This window comes from Lycium barbarum, chromosome 7 (genome assembly GCF_019175385.1).
Source record: "Lycium barbarum isolate Lr01 chromosome 7, ASM1917538v2, whole genome shotgun sequence".
Classification (NCBI taxonomy): Eukaryota; Viridiplantae; Streptophyta; class Magnoliopsida; order Solanales; family Solanaceae; genus Lycium; species Lycium barbarum.
Window position 1 is genome coordinate 132,555,260 of NC_083343.1, and position 17,529 is coordinate 132,572,788.

Consider the following 17,529-nt stretch of genomic DNA (forward strand, 5'->3'; position numbering starts at 1 on the left):
TATAGGATGATGCATCACCTCCGATTCTTAGTCTGGTGCCTGCTGCCTCTATGCTAAGTTAATGATTTTCTTATATTTATTTTTTTCTAATTTTGTGCTAAAAATTGTAAATATTTTGATATAGGATAATGCATCACCTCCAATCCTTAGCCTGGTGCCTGCTGCTTCTATGGTAAGTTAATGATTTTCTTATATATATTTTTCTTCTGATTTTCTGATCTTTGTGCTATAAATTGCAAGTATTTTGATATAGGATGATGCATATTTTTACTTGATCAAAAAAAAAAAAAATGAACTTACTCCCTTTTTATCATAATGTTTTCTTCCCATTTTCAACTCTGAGGAATCCCCCGCCAACAGATGGTCGGACGTCAAAGAGGCGTAAATTAAGTTTAGGAACACAGCATTGACTAATAAGATTGTGTGATTTTCTACTTGATGTATATGTTAGAACTTTAAGCTTCTGGAAAAGCTGTACTCCGGGTTTACATTTGCCTCGGTGAGGCGTAAGCCTCGAGACACGGGGCGTAAGCCTCATGGGTATTTAATTTTTAGTATTTCATAAAAATTAGTGGCCTAAAGCTAAATTTAAATATGAGGCCTTAAGTATAAACACATATACAAAAAATTTAGTGTTGCCTTTTTATTTTTCATACTTGTTGTCTTTTACTTCATATAGTAACATTAATATTTATATTAGTGAGGATCAATTCAAGTCAATAAGATATTAGCCATGTGTTTTAAAGACATTACCTAGGATGTTATTGTAAAAGTTTTATTTAATAATACGAAGATTTGAGTAGTTTAGTTCAAAGTTTTAAAATATTCCTCTTAAAAACGTAGATAGTGTTTTTTCTTTCTTTTGTTATATATATTTTGTACTTCTTTTTACAATTTTCAATACCAAAAAATTCATCGGTAAATTTTTTTGGCGCCTCAAAAGTTTTGGGGCCTAAAGCAAAAGCTTTACTAGCCTCACCCTCTAGCCACCCCTGCTTACAACGTGTAATTATATATAACATAATTTTACAAGTATAAACAATATAATGAAATAAAAGCTATTACGAAATACAAATCAACTCTAACATCTTAACTTTCAAACAATGACAAAATCACAATTTCTTAAAACAATATTACTATCATACTCTTCATTTTATATCAATAAACTTTATCAGTATTATAATTAAAACTTAACTCCTTCATGAATAAAATTAAAATTACTTTCAAATAGCGAAATAATAAAATATGATAATTTTGATACATAGGACAAAAGACTAATGTTAAGTGAAATGTACAAATCAGCTATGTATTTTTAAAAGAAATATTAAGTGATATTCACCGTCACGATGTTCTCAAATAGTAAATATGCAATACTACGACTTGTTATTTGAGTTACACCCAATCTTCTTATTTATATAGATGAAAAACTATTAAGTATCATTCATTTGTTGAAGACTTATGAGGGTCAACGATTTTAATTAAGGAATTTAACATATAATTTGTGTAAGAACTATTAGGCGATTCCCGAGCGTTGGACGTTAGGCGTGTTTAGGACGTACAGTCGGGCGCTTAGGGCGTAAGCCTCACAGGAACTAAGTCCCAAATGTGAGCCCCAGTGTTTTGCCTATACCTCGCCCCAAGGCGAACCCGGGGCGAGTCCTAAAATTGTCTTTTAAAACACTGCTGGTACTTCAACTTTCTATGCTGTAGGGCCCATCTTTTTTTTCCATTTTCACGCCTTTTGGTTCCTTTGATTTTCCCTAACACCAGTGGACCCCACCTCTTAATTTTCCTTGAAATTATAATTTTAAAAATTCTCTCAAAACATTTTCCTTTTAGCCATAATACCCTAGGGACTTCCCCAATGGCACTCAAAAGTTGATCCGAGAAACAAAGCATAATCTCCTGACCGATCATCATCATCTTATTAGGAGTAATTATTTTTTCGTTTAACTGGAAAAATGGTTTTATATTTAGTATTTTACGATCCTAATTTGAGTGGGCAATTCGCAGGAATGTCCCTCATTCGGGGTGATCTTTAATTTTTGCCTCTCAAATTGCTGATCTTTAATTTTTGCCCTTCGTGTAGAAACCCTGAGGTTTTGGGTTCAAACCCCAGCTCCGACATAAAAATAAAAAATAATTTCGCAAGGCAAGACTTGGGAAAAGTTATGCCGAATCCGGCATAAATTTTATGCCTTAAGGAAATTTATAAGGCTTACTTATGCCTGAAGGCAATCTTTGCCTGAGACAGCATAAGTTGTCTTAAGAGATAACTAAAGTTATACCGAATCCAACATAGGTTGCCTTATAAAGCAAACTTTTAGTTATGCCTTAAGACAACATATGCCGGATCCGGCATAACTGTAGTTATGCCTTAAGGCAACTTATGCCGCATAACTCGGCATAAGGCAGACTTTTTTTTAAAGCCTTGTCTTTCAAAATTATTTTTATTTTTATGCCTGAGCGGGGGTTCGAATCCAAAACCTCAATATTTTCGGTAACTTTTTCAAGCGAAGAGCAAAACTAAAAGACCACCAATTTGAGGGACAAAATTTAAAGACCACCCCAAAAGAAGGGCAATCCGCGCAAAAAAAATGATTTGAGTTGGTCTTAGATTTGTATCCTAATTTGAGTTGGTATCTTGGATTTGTATCTCATCTATATATACAACATTACAGGAGTACTTGAGACCACATCATCATACGTTTAATTTAATTCCATGGAGGTTGCTAATTTCGAAGAGCACCGTGACCATTGCACGAGACACTTAGGCCTTAAAGTTGGACAACTGCCACCACAGGAAATTAGATTCAACGACAACCATTATAATTATACTAATAACTTGTCCGCGCTTTGCGCGATTATAATAAACCTCATCAATTTTACAAACTAATCTCTTTTAATATTTGAATATTAAGATTCTTTTCAGTTTCCAAATTAAAATAGATTAAAATTCAATTTTGAATCCATTTTATTGATTACATAGTTGTAGATTTTTCTTCAGCTTTTCATTACCTGACCAGATTAAGCAAGCAATGACTTTGGAGATTGTAAGTAAAACTTATGAACAAAATCGCGTGAGATTAATATTCAAAGGTTTTAGTGTCTCACATGTCAAAAGTTACAGTCCTGGAATCACCATCATCAAAATGATTGACATCATTTTCAATCGGAAATTTGTGGAAATGGTGACAAAAAATAAAAAAGAAATGATATGGTATCAAGGAGTAGTAATCATTTATCACAAAATAGAATCAACACAATCAACATATTCAGCTCTTGTCAAACAATAATAATACAACATAAAATGAAAATCCCTCGAAATTTAATAATCCTATTTATATGTACACTGTTGCAGTACGAATTTTCTGCAACAAAATAAACCTTTCTCTCCAAAACTCTCTTGTTTTATTTTGTGTGATACACTACCGTTGAGTGGTTCGCCGCTACCGGAATTTGGGTACTACTATTCTGGTAAAATAATCATTCTATCCTGGGAGGGGATATTCCATCAACCTCGAGTACTGTGAGGGGAATAATTTCCTTAAGGACACACTATGAACTAAGTGGGCTCAGTTATATTCTGAAAAATATTTTTATTTTTCCAACACTGTTTCTGTTCATTTTTCCAGTTTCTGTACTTTACTGATCTTAAGTCTGTTTTTACTAAGTGTTTTACAGATTGTGTTGAAACTTTATTTAAACTTATACAGATTACTTTATGAACAGCTCCCACCAAGGAAGAGACCAGAAATGCCACTAAATCAGTTGGTGAAGAGAATGCCGGTCGCTGGGATGATCATCTAACCCCTGCAAATAGTGGCAGAATCAGGATTTTCATTTAGGGGTTCAAAATTTGTAAAAGTGAACACACTAAGAAGTCCAATGGGTTCAACATATTACTAAATATACATAAAAAAAAATAAAAAAATTAGTCATCTATAAACCCCCTTCGCTATGCCTGGCTCCGCCCCTGCCTGCAGAGAGGCGCTACATAGAGCAAAGAGAGAGGCTCGACATGCATAAGATGGCCAAGACTGCTAATAAATCACATCATGACCGAATTGAAGATTTCAATCAGTACTTGGCAAACATGAGTGAGCACTATGACATTCCCAAAGTCGGTCTAAGAACAAATCAAGAAATTTGCCACATCTCTCTGTCTTGTGCATCTTCGAGTAGCTACTTATTCGCACCCTGTATTATGTAATTTAGCAGTTTCCTTGGTTACCGATTGTATGTACTAAAAATGAAATGCCTGTACCAGTTTCAATTTAGTGAAACACTTCAGAAGGTGGGGAATTCTACTCAAAATGACACCTTAGCCTGAATGGCATGTGCTAATTATTTGTGATTATGTGGTTGAAATGGCTATCTTTTAAATGTTTCTATTCTGTTTATGAAGATTGTGGAACAATATTCATGAAGTGTGCTAGATTTTTATTTTTCTCGAGAGTTATGTTCGTTGCAGTGTAATATTTCTTATACGATCAAGTTAAGGTTGACTTGCAACAAGCCTGATATGACAACATGAAAAATAGAGTAAAACCTGCTATAATCAGTTAGATTATAGTAATAGTATAAATATTCTTTACCCTAACAGTGTATATAACTAGAACAAACAAGAATTATTTGAAGTGCTATGCAATATAAAACCATGGCCATGTTCCCAGTTTAGGTGGATAGACTGTCAGTGACTGGGTGGTCGTTTGATGATGATTTTAGATCTAATCGAAGGAGATCAGAAGTGTTGATTGCGGAATATGAATCAATTCACATATACTAATATACGTACACTTTGAAATTAGAAGAGGAGCATTGGAGTAACAGTAAAATTGTTTCTCTCTGCGATCCACAAATCATGAATTTGCCGTGTAATCAGTCATTAATGTTTACGTCAAGTAGATTGCCCATATCACAATCTTTTAGGATACGATCCTTCTCTGATTTTGTATGAACGTGGGATGCTCTGTATACCTCTTATCCCTATTACTTCGAAATTAAATAAATCCAGGCACATTACATGGCTGGTGGGATCTCATTGTCCCACATTCACTACAGTAGAAATTAATCCACCCATCTGGCCATCTCTGTCTCTCTCTCACACACACAATAAACCAAGACTGATTCTCCCATGTTGTCATTCTTGAATGTGAACATGCCCTTTATAAGAAAGAAAATAGAGCTTTTCTTCAAGAAAAAGGGTTATTAAGGGGGGAAAATTCTTATATATAGACAAGGGATGAAAGGTATAAGTCATGCATATTGACGTGAAGGTTCTTTTGTATGCATATTATATTCAAACAAACGCCTTAAAAAGTGATTCATCTTTTTCTGTTGCCCACCCAATATTTGGTATTTGCATTGGGACTAAGTCGGATTAGCACTGCATAAGGTGGGCACGTGCTCCATATCAAGATTTTTATACTCACGATTCAAATCCGAAGTCTCTAGTTAAAGGTGGACGAATCCTACCTATCCCATCATAACTCTCGGTGGTTGTTTCATCTTTTTAATGCCACAAAAATAAATATTACTATAAACTTTAAGAATAAATAATGCACTACGCATGCCTAGGTATAATTTCATCATGTTAGTGCCTGAAATATTTTAAAGCTATAATAATTTTAATATTTGATCTTTCAATTTAACAAAAATAACATTACAACAACATATGACATTGAAGTTGCAACAACTTAGAGGTTGCAACTCCAATTTTTCCAGCTCTTAGGTGTGATGTTAAATCTTACCAATATTAGCCCCTTTCTTCATTTATTTCTTAAATTTAACTTTTAAATTCTTGCAGAAAATTTGTATAGTTATATACTTTGAGAAAATTTGTAGTACTAGATTGTGTGTGTATACATAGTGAGATGTCAAAATATCTCATATCCAACTTTATAGAAATCATTGTAGGAGAAGAAAAAACAAAACAAATGACCCCACCCACACCTCCAAACTAAATGCACATACACATCTCTCTCAAAATGCACTAGTTGATGTTATAAGACCCAATTAAAGGTCCCATCTAGTACTCTTTATTCCTCTTACAAAAAGAAAATACAAGGCCAACCATAAAAGGCCGGCAGCAAATCTCATCTCCAGCTTTCATAGAAATCACAAGATGAGAAAGGAAAAACTAAAAAGCTTGACAGAAATTTTAAACTATCATATTATGTTAAATAAAAAACACAAATAACGTCCATAAAAGGTAAAATCAGCAACATGGAAAATAAAACAAGTTACTACTATGTTAAACACTCATTCCAATTCATAAAAAAGCAGAGGCAGATCCAAAATTCAAGTTTATGGGTTCCGTCGACTCCTCGTTTGTCACCAAACACACAATCTATTTATGTTAGTCAGTGGCGGAACCTGAATTTTTACCAAGAAGTGTCAAAATATAATTAAGTAAACATACAAAAAAATCATGGGGATCCAACACTAATGCATATACATAATTTATTTATTTTTACTCATTTTTATAATGTAATTTTTCAGGGAAGGGCAATCACTGATGTTACTGGATTTGCAGTTTATATATGTATATATTTAGTAAATCTGTCAACACATACAGAGTCTGAGTGAAACCGGTAACATGAAAAATTAAACAGTTACGTACTACTACAATATATTAAAATACACTAAGACTGTTAAAAAGAATCACTGCCAGAATATATAAGTTAAATTCAAAACGAGCACCCACGCAAAACACTCAAACCCCCCCCCCCCCCCCACCCCACCAAAAAAAAAAACACACACAGCGACACTAAACGCGTACTCAACAATATTATAAGACCAAAAAGTCCCTCACACATATACTCATTTCCTCTTTACCAATAAAACAAAGCAACAACAACAAAAACCTACAAAACTCTCTTCAAATTCACTCACATTTCTGTCAATATATTCACATGAATGTGATCGAAGAACAACGTCGTGGACCGCCACACGCGGTCTTATTAGCGGTGGTGGTGGTGGCAGTGATGATAGTTCCATCAATGATTGGTGAAAATGGTGAAGCAATAACTGAATTCATAGCTGAACTACTTAGTCCTATTGGTTTACTTCTTTTACCAGTAATATTATTGCTTATAATACAATTTTTGTCATCTGATAGTGGTTCTTTTGTGTATAGTATATTTTCTAGTGGTGAACCTAACTCTATACATCGTGTTGGTGGTTCACCTGTTGGTGTTGCTTTTGTTCTTCTTCTTGTTTTGTTTCTTTTGTATAATCGGTTCTCTATATTTGGTGGTGATGATGATGGTGATGATTGAAGTACTGAGAGTTATTGAGAGCATTGTTCTTTTACTACTCAGTCAGAGGCAGATTCAGAATTTAAACTCAACGGGATTCGACATCAGAGGATTCAAGATTTGAGTATCATGAGTTCGGATTCGGGATTCTAACACGTCCCATTTGATTTACACGGTTTGAAATCTTTTTGTCATATCTTTTTGTGGATTTTTCTAATACATTACATAGCTACCTATAAGCTACATATACTTTCCTCGTCCATGGGTTCAATATTTAAGATTCTTAGCATTAATGTTCTGTATATTTGAAATTATCGGTTCAAATTTTGATATAATTGAAATTTCCCTTGCTTTTTACGTAATATTTATATTCTGTGTTGAAAATACTGCATTTTGAACTAATTGTGATAGGTTGGACGAATATTTCATGGTAGGTGGATCTCAGCGTCCTATTTTTAGATCTACAAGATCTTTCACTAAGAATTTTCTTTTCTTTTTTTCTTTTATATTTTGGAGGGTTTTATTGTATTGTATGGACGTAGAAAGATTGTCCATAGCGTAAATTAACCTATTTTTTGTTTGGGATAGTGATTTTTGCATAGACTTTTCACGTGATTAGATCACTTAAAATTAACTATACATGTATAACTGTACCCTTTTCCAACTCAAGAAAGCCGAGTAACAACAACTAGTCCTTTTCAACTCTTTCAACTAATTAGTGAAAAATAAAAATATATAAATCGTACTCTCACTCAGTTTACTTTTCTACACGTCAGTTGAAAGATACAGTTTGTAGAATTTTGTCCTTACATTTCAAAATGCTTGTACACTTGTCCCATTCTATGTATTAAAGTCAAGTAAATCAATTTAAACATTGACAGGTTTATATTAAGAAAATAAAATAAAATAAAATACTAGCCTGTCATAGAGAACTCCACACTGTGAAATATTGTCCTACTAGCACACTTGGTGCGAAAAGTTTTTTTCAATTTTTTGTAAGTTACTTAAAGACCCTCGTCTTCTTTCAATGTGTAACAAGAATCATGATATCAACGTAGTCATAGAAGAGGGACTTGGAAAAAAATTACAAGATCATTATTCCTATATAAATAAATAAAAACTATTAATAACAAGATTTGGTGTCAAACGAAAATATCGATCTTTTATAAATGTGGTATTCGAGCAATTTGCACGCATCACAATATCCCCTCTTTAGAGCAAAAGAAAATAAATAAATTGCAATGAAGCAAAACAAGTATGTGTCGTTTAGTACTTTAGTTGTGCTAGAGTCGCCTTTTGCGTGTGCGCGTTAGCTCCGAAAAGAATATTTTATTTTATGCAACTCCAAATTAATCGGAATACGAAGCGAATAACAGATACTGGGAGTGAGAAAAAATGTAGCTTGGTTGTGTTAATATGCATAGCTAAGATAAATGACAGAAATAATAGTGTAAACTGTAGCATAGTGAAAGAAATGGTCAGTTCAGTACAGTTGTTAAGGAGACAATTAGTGTGAAATATTCAACTTTTGTATGCTATAACCTGATAGGTCCCAAGATTCTAATTTCTAAAGTTCGAGTTATTCATCAGATCTAGGCGACACGCCATGTGAGAACAAAGCTCTCAGATCCGTATTGCACCAACCATTACAATATTATTTCATTTCAGATCCGTATTGCATCAACCAAGAAAGTTACTGAGATAAAGTAATCAAATAGTACTATAATTAACCCCATATTCTCTTCTTTTGTTTATTCAAGGTCGTGATTCATCTCAATATCTTAATTAGTGTGATGATGTGATCAGTTGAATTTAAATGGAACCGTAAAAATCTATATAGTCAACCCATACTTGTTTAAAACTAAAGGTAATTGTGGATGTTAGTACATCTGTGTTTGTAGATAGCTTGAGTGTGGTCACCTCTATTTTAGGTTTCGGAGACCAGTAGAATGTAGACCTTTTTTAGTGTACATTACTTGAATTTAACTAGCCTCATAGTAATTACTCCCTCATTTCCACTATGATATGATTTGAATCAACACAGAATTAAAAAAAAAATGACGAGAATTTTGAAAGTTGTGATCTTAAACACATTATAGCATTTATATGACTATAAAACTTTTGAAAGTTATGGCCCTAAACATGACTATAAAAACTACTCACTCATCAAGGGTAAAATGAAAGTGTAAAGTTAAATTATTTTCAAACATAGAAATGTGTTATTCTTTTCTAAACGAACTGATAAGGATTTAAGATACTGCACAGTTCAATGATCTTTTAGCACATACTGCGAGCTAGAAGCTAAAACTTCGATATTTCTGCAGACCTTAAAGCAACTAAAATTGCCTTCAACATGCCGAATGGTGTTGTCACCAAAAACTTCGTATAACTACGAAGAATCTTGGGACACTTGGAACATCGACTGTCCCATGAGTTTCGACGTTATCTTATTAAGTGCATTATAGAACTAACACCACATCATAATCTTCGTCAAAGATGACAAGGCACGTGATTACAACACTCATATAGCATAATAAAGTGCATGTTGTGTATACAAACCTCGGGGAGCATTGGCTAGATTCTAAAACAAATAAGCAAATGGGGAACTTCTGAAAAAAAAAATTGCCTGCGTATACCACTCATTATACGGTGAACAGTGTGAATATGCATGACTAGCTAGTATACAAGATTACAAGGTTTTTATCTCGGAAGCAAGGTATTCCAAGCACCAGAAAACATGCCAAGCTTATTTCATTATATTTTGCAATCCTTCAGTTTCCTGTGACTAACCAGCTGTATTAGCAGGTTGTGGAAGCGATTAATAGATGGAGTACCGGGCACTGCAAGAATAACAATACTGCTAAAAGAAAAGTGTAAATAAGAAGTCAGCAGCCTCGATTCTTTCTTAGTTACTAAGCTGTGTGTTGTCAAGTGAACAGACATCCTAACAAGACGAGAACGATGGCTGATCAAAACTCGTGGAAATGAAGCTTTCATTAATCGCCTTATCTGCCAAGCCTCTTCTTCAAAGCATGCAAAATATTCAACTCCCAAATGAAAGAGCTCCATCCATCTAGTCAACAGACCTGCAAGATCAATAGAACAAAACGTAGATTATACTGGCAGTCCCCATTAACAATTGAGCATTAGGTAGTATGTATTAAAAAACATGTTTACGGAAAAACTATTATGCCTTGACTTTCAATTTGCACAGGATAATTATGGGTTGTAATTCTATCTATCCAGAAAAGTATGGCTGGGCTGCTACTAACTATTGCGGAAAACCTTCATGGTGGCAACACAACTGTCAATCCAGAAGATCCCGATAAAACTTTTTGGAAGCCAAATGAGCAAGGTTCATTTGCTGTGGCCTCTGCTTGGTCTCTCTAAAGGGCTAAAGGTCAGGTTAATTGGGTTGATAAATGGACTTGGCAGAAACAAATCCCTATTAAGATGTGTTGCAATGATTGGACAGCACTTAAGAGACTAGATCCCTACTGATGCCAGATTAGCAAAAATGAAGCTGGCCATGCCTTCTAGATGTTGCTGTTGTAAAGCTCCAGAATCAGAGTCAATTGATCATCTATTCTATCCTGGAGAACTAGCTCATCAGATATGGACCATTGTGAGTGGTCCCTTTGGTGTTCCAGTTTCTCGAGGTTCTTTTAGACCACATTAGATCAGATGGTGGAGATGCAACTCTTCCAATCCTATTACTAAGTAACTCACTAAAAGCATTCCAATTATGGCTTCATGGGAAATTGGAAAGCTAGATGTGGAGCAAACTATGGGAGTGAGACTATTAACATTGACAATTCTTTGGCCCATATTTCTATGGGTATCTCTCTGTTAATCAAGAAGGTATTCAACAACAAGAAGGTTTATGTTTCCCCTAACTGGCCTAGTATCATGAGGCTTGCTAACAACAATTTTTTGTATAGAAAGTTGGTTTATTGTAGAAAGGAGAAAACCTCCTACCGATTTTGTCAAGGTAAATGGTAGCTGTAAAAATGGAGTGTGTGGAGGAGGAGGTATTATCAGAGATAGCAATGGGCATTTTATTTATGCCTACACTTTGAAGCTTGGGGAGGGCACCAGCAATACTGCTGAAGCAGCAGCTTTACTTAAAGGTATAAGTTGGTGCATCGCAGCAGGTTTCATTAGTTCCAAGCTGAAAGTGATTCGAAATTACTAGTGGATGCTGTCAATGGTAACAGCAAGGCCCCTTGGAGAATATGGAGTGAGGTTAAAGAACCGAGGAAGCTCAAAGTTCAGACCAATTTCCGATTGAAACATTGTTTTAGGGAAGCCAATCAGGTAGCTGATAAACTTGCCTCTATGAATCATGAGAAGGAACAAGATCAAAGCTTCAACACGTTTGATGAACTTCCAGGTCCTATTAAAGGCTTGATCACAGTGGAAAGATGGAACACACCAAATATTCGAGTGTCAAAGAAGAAGAACGCTGAGATTACTTTCCAACCTCCATGAACAATGGCATTGCTTCTTTTTGTAGAGTTCTAAATATTTGGAGGTATCTCACCTCTTGTGTAGGATGGACCTCAAACACATTTCTTTGTCAAGAATTTGTACTTTTGCTAAAACACTTTTACCTCATCTTGTTATTCTCCAGTGATAGGACTTACTTTCGTCTAAGAAAGTTACTTACCTTGAAAAACCCTCTCAGAGCCCTTGTATTTGGCAGGTTGAAGATGAAAAAAATGCACAGTTAAAATTAAAAAAAAAAAAATATATATATATATATATATATATTATTATTAAGAAAATTATTGAGTTGCTATGGATTGTTCATTCACAAAAGGACAACTCATACCAACTTAAACAGCAGCCAAGATAGACCAAGCAATTACACACATCACAACTGTCAATCCAGCAAAACAATCTATATTACCTATCTTCACAGGGAGATAAGTTAGGTGGGGTAAATAGTGCAACCACATAAAACAAAGTTAATTTATGCTTCAAACCCAAAATAGGACCAAGCAAAGACATAAATCATAACTGTCAACCCAGCAAACAATCTATTCATCCTATTGTTCCAAGGAGATACGTGAGGCGGTTGAACATGAGCAACCACAAAAAATAAATAAGTTAATTTATGCCTAACTCACCATTGATACTTACACTTATCCATGGTAAAGTTGGCATCCACCAAACACATATAAGTTTGATAATAACCACATACAATAACTCTTGAGAGGAAATGATATGTCAAACAACTAGGAATGGCAACGGGAAGGAAGGTTTTGGTTTTTGATGGGGGGGAGGGGGGTGTTGCGGTTGCGGGTTCAGTTTAAACCCGCCCCGCAAAAAAATCCTGTCAAAACCGCTCCACCTATCGCTTTCATTTTATTTTGCTTTTTGATGTGTAAGTGTATCAGATTTATAAGTAAATTTTGGCGCAAAGTACAATTGATCTTGGTAAACTTCCTTTAGGCTATAAGTCCTCATTAAACTATACTATTTTTCTTGCAAGACCACTATTAAACTTTTAAAATGCAGTATCTAAATAAATATTTCAGTAGAATAGAAGTTAATTTCTACTGCTTGCCACTTCACATGCCCAAACTTGAGTTTACTCTAAAATTATCTGAATAAAATAAATAAGAAAAAAACACCTAAGAAGTTGACGAGTTCAGATAGTTAATTGATTAATTTTGGAATATGCATTTTTCTTTTTTGAGATCTTGGAAATTGTTGGATGTATATAATAAATTATATATTTCTCATTCATGATTTTTACAAATATAAACTGGGTTACAAACCCAGGCGAAGATTAGTCTTTGTAAGTCGGATCCCTTTTACTTATCAAAGGAAAAAAAAAAAAGACTGGGTTACAAATACGTTACTGTATTATTCGAGAGCTTCAATGAGAGGAGGAGATTGCCGAGAGACCAAACCCGGAACCGCCCCGCCCCACCAAGAATTTTAAAAAAAAGTAATTTCAACCCGCACCACCCCGCCCCGCACCCGCAAACCTTTAAACCCGCCCCTCCCCGCATAGAGTTGAACCGCCCCGCCCCGCCCAACACCCGCCCCGTTGCCATCCCTACAAACAACAACAACTACTACTGCGCCTCGGTACAAATAAGTTAAGATAATCAACAAATTACCTTCATATTCCCCCTTCCCCTTCACTCTCCCCACAGAATGAGACAATGAGTTTCTAAAAATGGTGCCATGCCTTAAAAATACTAATGGTCAAAAGTATGGGAGTCCTGAATGCATAAAGGTTAGCTCATGTTGTAAGCCCTCAAAATCCCCTCAACATTTAGAAGAGTAATAAGATTTGCTTAAAAATTAGCAATGCTCGACGAGAAGTACATTAGTGGTAGGTCTGAGGCTAGGGCCAGTTAGACAGGAGCTTGGGTGGGTGAGGACCGATTACAGCTATGTTGCATCGGTCTTTTATAATTTATAGTTGAGGGAAGTTTATTTTTCTCTTTATCTTAGATAGGAGAGAAAGCTTCATTCTTCCCCTATTTTCATTTTTGAAGTGACCTCGATGCAAAATATATCTTTCTGGGGGGATGCATCATCTATATACCTGTGAAGCTGGGGTGAACTAAAAAAAAAAGGGTACAAATTTTTTGGGTGACATAGGTACGAATAGTAAGGTACTATTCGCGTAATATATGAGTGAATATAGAATAGTCTAGGTCCTAGTGATGACATAAAACTTCCCAGAATGTAATACTGATTTTTAGTAAAGTGAACAAATTCAGTATAGCAGCAAAGCTTTTTCAACAGAAAAAATAAAACATAGGAGTTAAAATGGAACTTAGCTAACCTCATGCTACTCCAAAAGTTTGAAGCCTGTCACAGTGAGGAGTTGGGTACTTCCTGTTCCATTGTCGCCTCTGGAGTTCTATATGACAGTAACGACCAAGCATATTTTTGTAATCCCTAATAACATGGTCTTCAATGTTATCTCGATCAGGACTACCAAGAGGATACCTCTGATCAAAATCAGATGATTTAACAAAATATTCTACTCCATGTTCTTCTGTGATCTTCCTAAACTGATATTGGTAATTCTTCTGCAAGGAATACTCAGGCTCCGAGAAAGGAAGATAAGCAAGTAAGATGATTAGCAAAAATGGTAATAACTGAAGGAGGAGAAGTAAGTTAGGCCCAGTGGAACCTAAATCCTCTCTCTGGGAAGCAGCATTTGTTCTTGTCCTGTAAACATGAGCTGTCCTAAACATATCAGAACGACCAAAAAATGCCCTGAAAATCTCATCAGGATCAAAATCATCATCATAATAGCTGTGCCCAGTTCTCCTCCTGCGCCTAACATTATGCTGCTGATTATACTCGAAATCCTCAGCCAAACCTGTCTGGTCGTACTGCCTCCTCGAATCATCATCACTCAAACACTTGAACGCCTTGGATACTTTCTTAAATGCCTCTTCAGAGCCTGGAGCCTTATTTTTGTCAGGATGAACTTTCAATGACAGTTTTCTGTATGCCTTCCTAATCTCTTCAACTGCACAGCCCTTCTCTAGACCAAGAATCGCGTAATAGTCCTTCTTAGTCTTAATTTGCCTAATCAACTGCACATGTTCTTCGGTATAGTTCCTCTCCCCATCAGATACCTCATCAGACTTGACATGAATCCGGGCATTTTTCGTATTTTCAACGTTTCTAACCTCACTTGAGGACCCGGGAGTCGACGAATCCAGATTTTCACAAGCAGCCAAAAGATCTTCCACAGACAGATCACTGTTAAGGCGCCGTGCAATTCTGATAAACTTGAGCGCTTTCTGCTTATTGCCAGATGCAATTGCCTCCTTGGCAATACCAATGCATCTTAAAGCCTCATCCTTGTTCCCATCCATTCTATCGTTCAAACCAACAACTTCAACTCAACTTGACAAGAAATTCTGAAACTGAATATCAGCTCCAAAACAAAAACACAATCTTCTAGAGATCACGATACTCGAGAAACAAGCGATTGCAATTTCAATTCACCTGATTACCAAAATACCAAACAAATTACTCAAAATAATCACACATAAACATGCAATGAGCACTTTACAGTATTGGTTAGTATCCGATCAATCAAAACAGAAAAAGATACCTAATCTACTAGAGATCATGATACACATAGTGATGCAAGTGATGAAAAATTCACCTGACTAGAGATCCAATAAATGGACATCCGACAACAGATACACATAGAAGCCGTGACTGCAATTCAACTCACCTCACTACCAAAATACCTAAGAAATCACTCAAAATTATTATCGGAACATGTTCAATTGTCTATTATGTACTACGCATGAACTAAATCTACTGAGAAATAGAAATTCTAATAGGGATCAGTATCACGATACACAGAAGCAAGCCATATCAATTCCTCTAATTACCAAAATACCAATCAATTACTTCAAATCACACAAACATGTAATGAAGCAAATATTGATGAGATCTTGAAAACTAGTGCTTGATTGTATTACAAATGAATTAAATCTACCTGAAAAATACTTGTTCTACTAAGGATACACAGAGGAGTGTGGCCGCAATTCACTTTTCCTAATTACCAAAACACCAACCAGTTACGTTAAATCACATAAAACATGTAATGAAGCAAATATTCATGAGATCTTGAAACAGTGCTTGGATTGTCAATAACTGTATTACAAATGAATTAAATCTACTGACAAATACTTGTTCTACGAGGGATCACGATACACACAGGAGCGTGATTACAATTCAATTTTCCTAATTACGAAAATACCCAATCATTGCTCAAAATTCACATATAAACATGTTGTGAAGCAAAAATTGATGCGATATTGAAAAATAGGTCTTGAACAGTCAATACCTGTGAACTAAATTAAGGACCACAATACACACAGAGGAACTGTAATCGCAATTCAATTTCCCTAATCTACAAAAATATCCAATCAATTTGCTCAAATTCACATATAAACATGTAATGAAGCAAAAATTGATGAGATATTACAAAAATAGGGCTTGAACTGTCAATAACTGTATTACAAATGAATTAAATCTACTGAAAATTACTTATTCTACTAAGGATCACGATACACATAAGCCGCAATCACAATTCAATTTCTCTAATTACGAAATAACCATACAAATCGCTCAAATTCACATATAAACATGTAATGAAGCAAAAATTGATGAGATATTACAAAAATAGGGCTTGAACTGTCAATAACTGTATTACAAATGAATTAAATCTACTGAAAATTACTTATTCTACTAAGGATCACGAAACACATAAGCCGCGATCACAATTCAATTTCTCTAATTACGAAATAACCATACAAATCGCTCAAATTCACATATAAACATGTAATGAAGCAACAAAAAAAAAAAAAAAGCGATTAAATATTGAGAATTAGGGCTTTGAGTATTAACTGTATTACAAATGAATTAAATCGACTGAAAAGTGGTTACTCTACTAGAGATCACGAAACACACAGAGATGAGCCGCGATCGCAATTCAATATTCCTAATTACGAAATTTAGCCAATCAATTACTCAAATTCACATATACAAAAAACATGTAATGAAGCAAAAATTTCGATGAGATATTGAAAATTAGGGCTTTGAGTTGTATGAATATTGAATCGCAAATTGAATCTCATCTGAAAATAACACAAACATCCTGTGGAGCACAACTCACCTGCTACCGGAAGTGAACCCTGGAACCCGGCCCGACCCGACCCGACCCGACAGGCGAGAGAAGAAAATGGTTGTTTTTCGTCTCTTTTTTGTTGAGTCGCAAAAGAGGCAAAATGATGATGATGATGATGATGATACATTCAATGTGTGTGGGAGAAGATTTGGGGTCTTTATAGTCCCAACCAATTCACACAAGCCACGTCAGTTTAAAGACTCATTAATGATGACGATATTCATGATATTTTTGATTTTTTTTAAATCATGTAGATATTTCATACTGTTTCCGAATAAAAAGAGTGTTCACTTAGTCATTCGCACATCTCCTGAGAAAATGCAAACTCCTTAATTTGACTAAACTGTCTCTAATTAAATAAGTATTGAGATTTGATCGCATAATACTTAATAAGGGCAAATTTAGAAAAATAATGTTAATTTTTTGATAAGTGAACACTTTTTTTGATCCGGAGGGAATATATTACTATGTTTAGCGGCAATTTAAGGAAAGAAGAAAAAAACTAAGGGGATATTTTTTCATTTACCTTTGGAGGAAATAGGAATAAGGTAGTTTACCTTACCACCTATATAC

General features: G+C 35.0%; 2 protein-coding genes across 4 annotated transcripts; one reads left to right on the forward strand and one right to left on the reverse strand.

The window, feature by feature from the left end:
• The first annotated feature begins 6,917 nt into the window (after positions 1-6,917).
• LOC132601977 (uncharacterized) lies at positions 6,918-7,283 on the forward strand. The gene has a single exon (XM_060315015.1). The coding sequence runs from the start codon at positions 6,918-6,920 to the stop codon at positions 7,281-7,283; it is 366 nt and encodes a 121-aa protein (XP_060170998.1).
• Positions 7,284-9,771: 2,488 nt separating this feature from the next.
• On the reverse strand, positions 9,772-17,097 carry LOC132604528 (chaperone protein dnaJ 49). 3 transcript variants are annotated; one of them, XM_060318070.1, is made up of 4 exons: positions 16,945-17,045; positions 15,421-15,508; positions 14,074-15,257; positions 9,772-10,348 (listed from the first exon to the last, which is right to left on the reverse strand). In XM_060318070.1, the coding sequence occupies exon 3, from the start codon at positions 15,122-15,124 to the stop codon at positions 14,075-14,077; it is 1,050 nt and encodes a 349-aa protein (XP_060174053.1). In that variant the 5' UTR covers positions 15,125-15,257; positions 15,421-15,508; positions 16,945-17,045; the 3' UTR covers positions 9,772-10,348; position 14,074. The 3 variants fall into 3 exon arrangements, with proteins under 3 accessions (XP_060174053.1, XP_060174054.1, XP_060174052.1); XM_060318071.1 differs by lacking the exon at positions 15,421-15,508 and adding an exon at positions 15,763-15,821 and having other exon boundaries at positions 16,945-16,961; XM_060318069.1 differs by lacking the exon at positions 15,421-15,508 and having other exon boundaries at positions 16,945-17,097.
• Between the last annotated feature and the right edge of the window lie 432 nt (positions 17,098-17,529).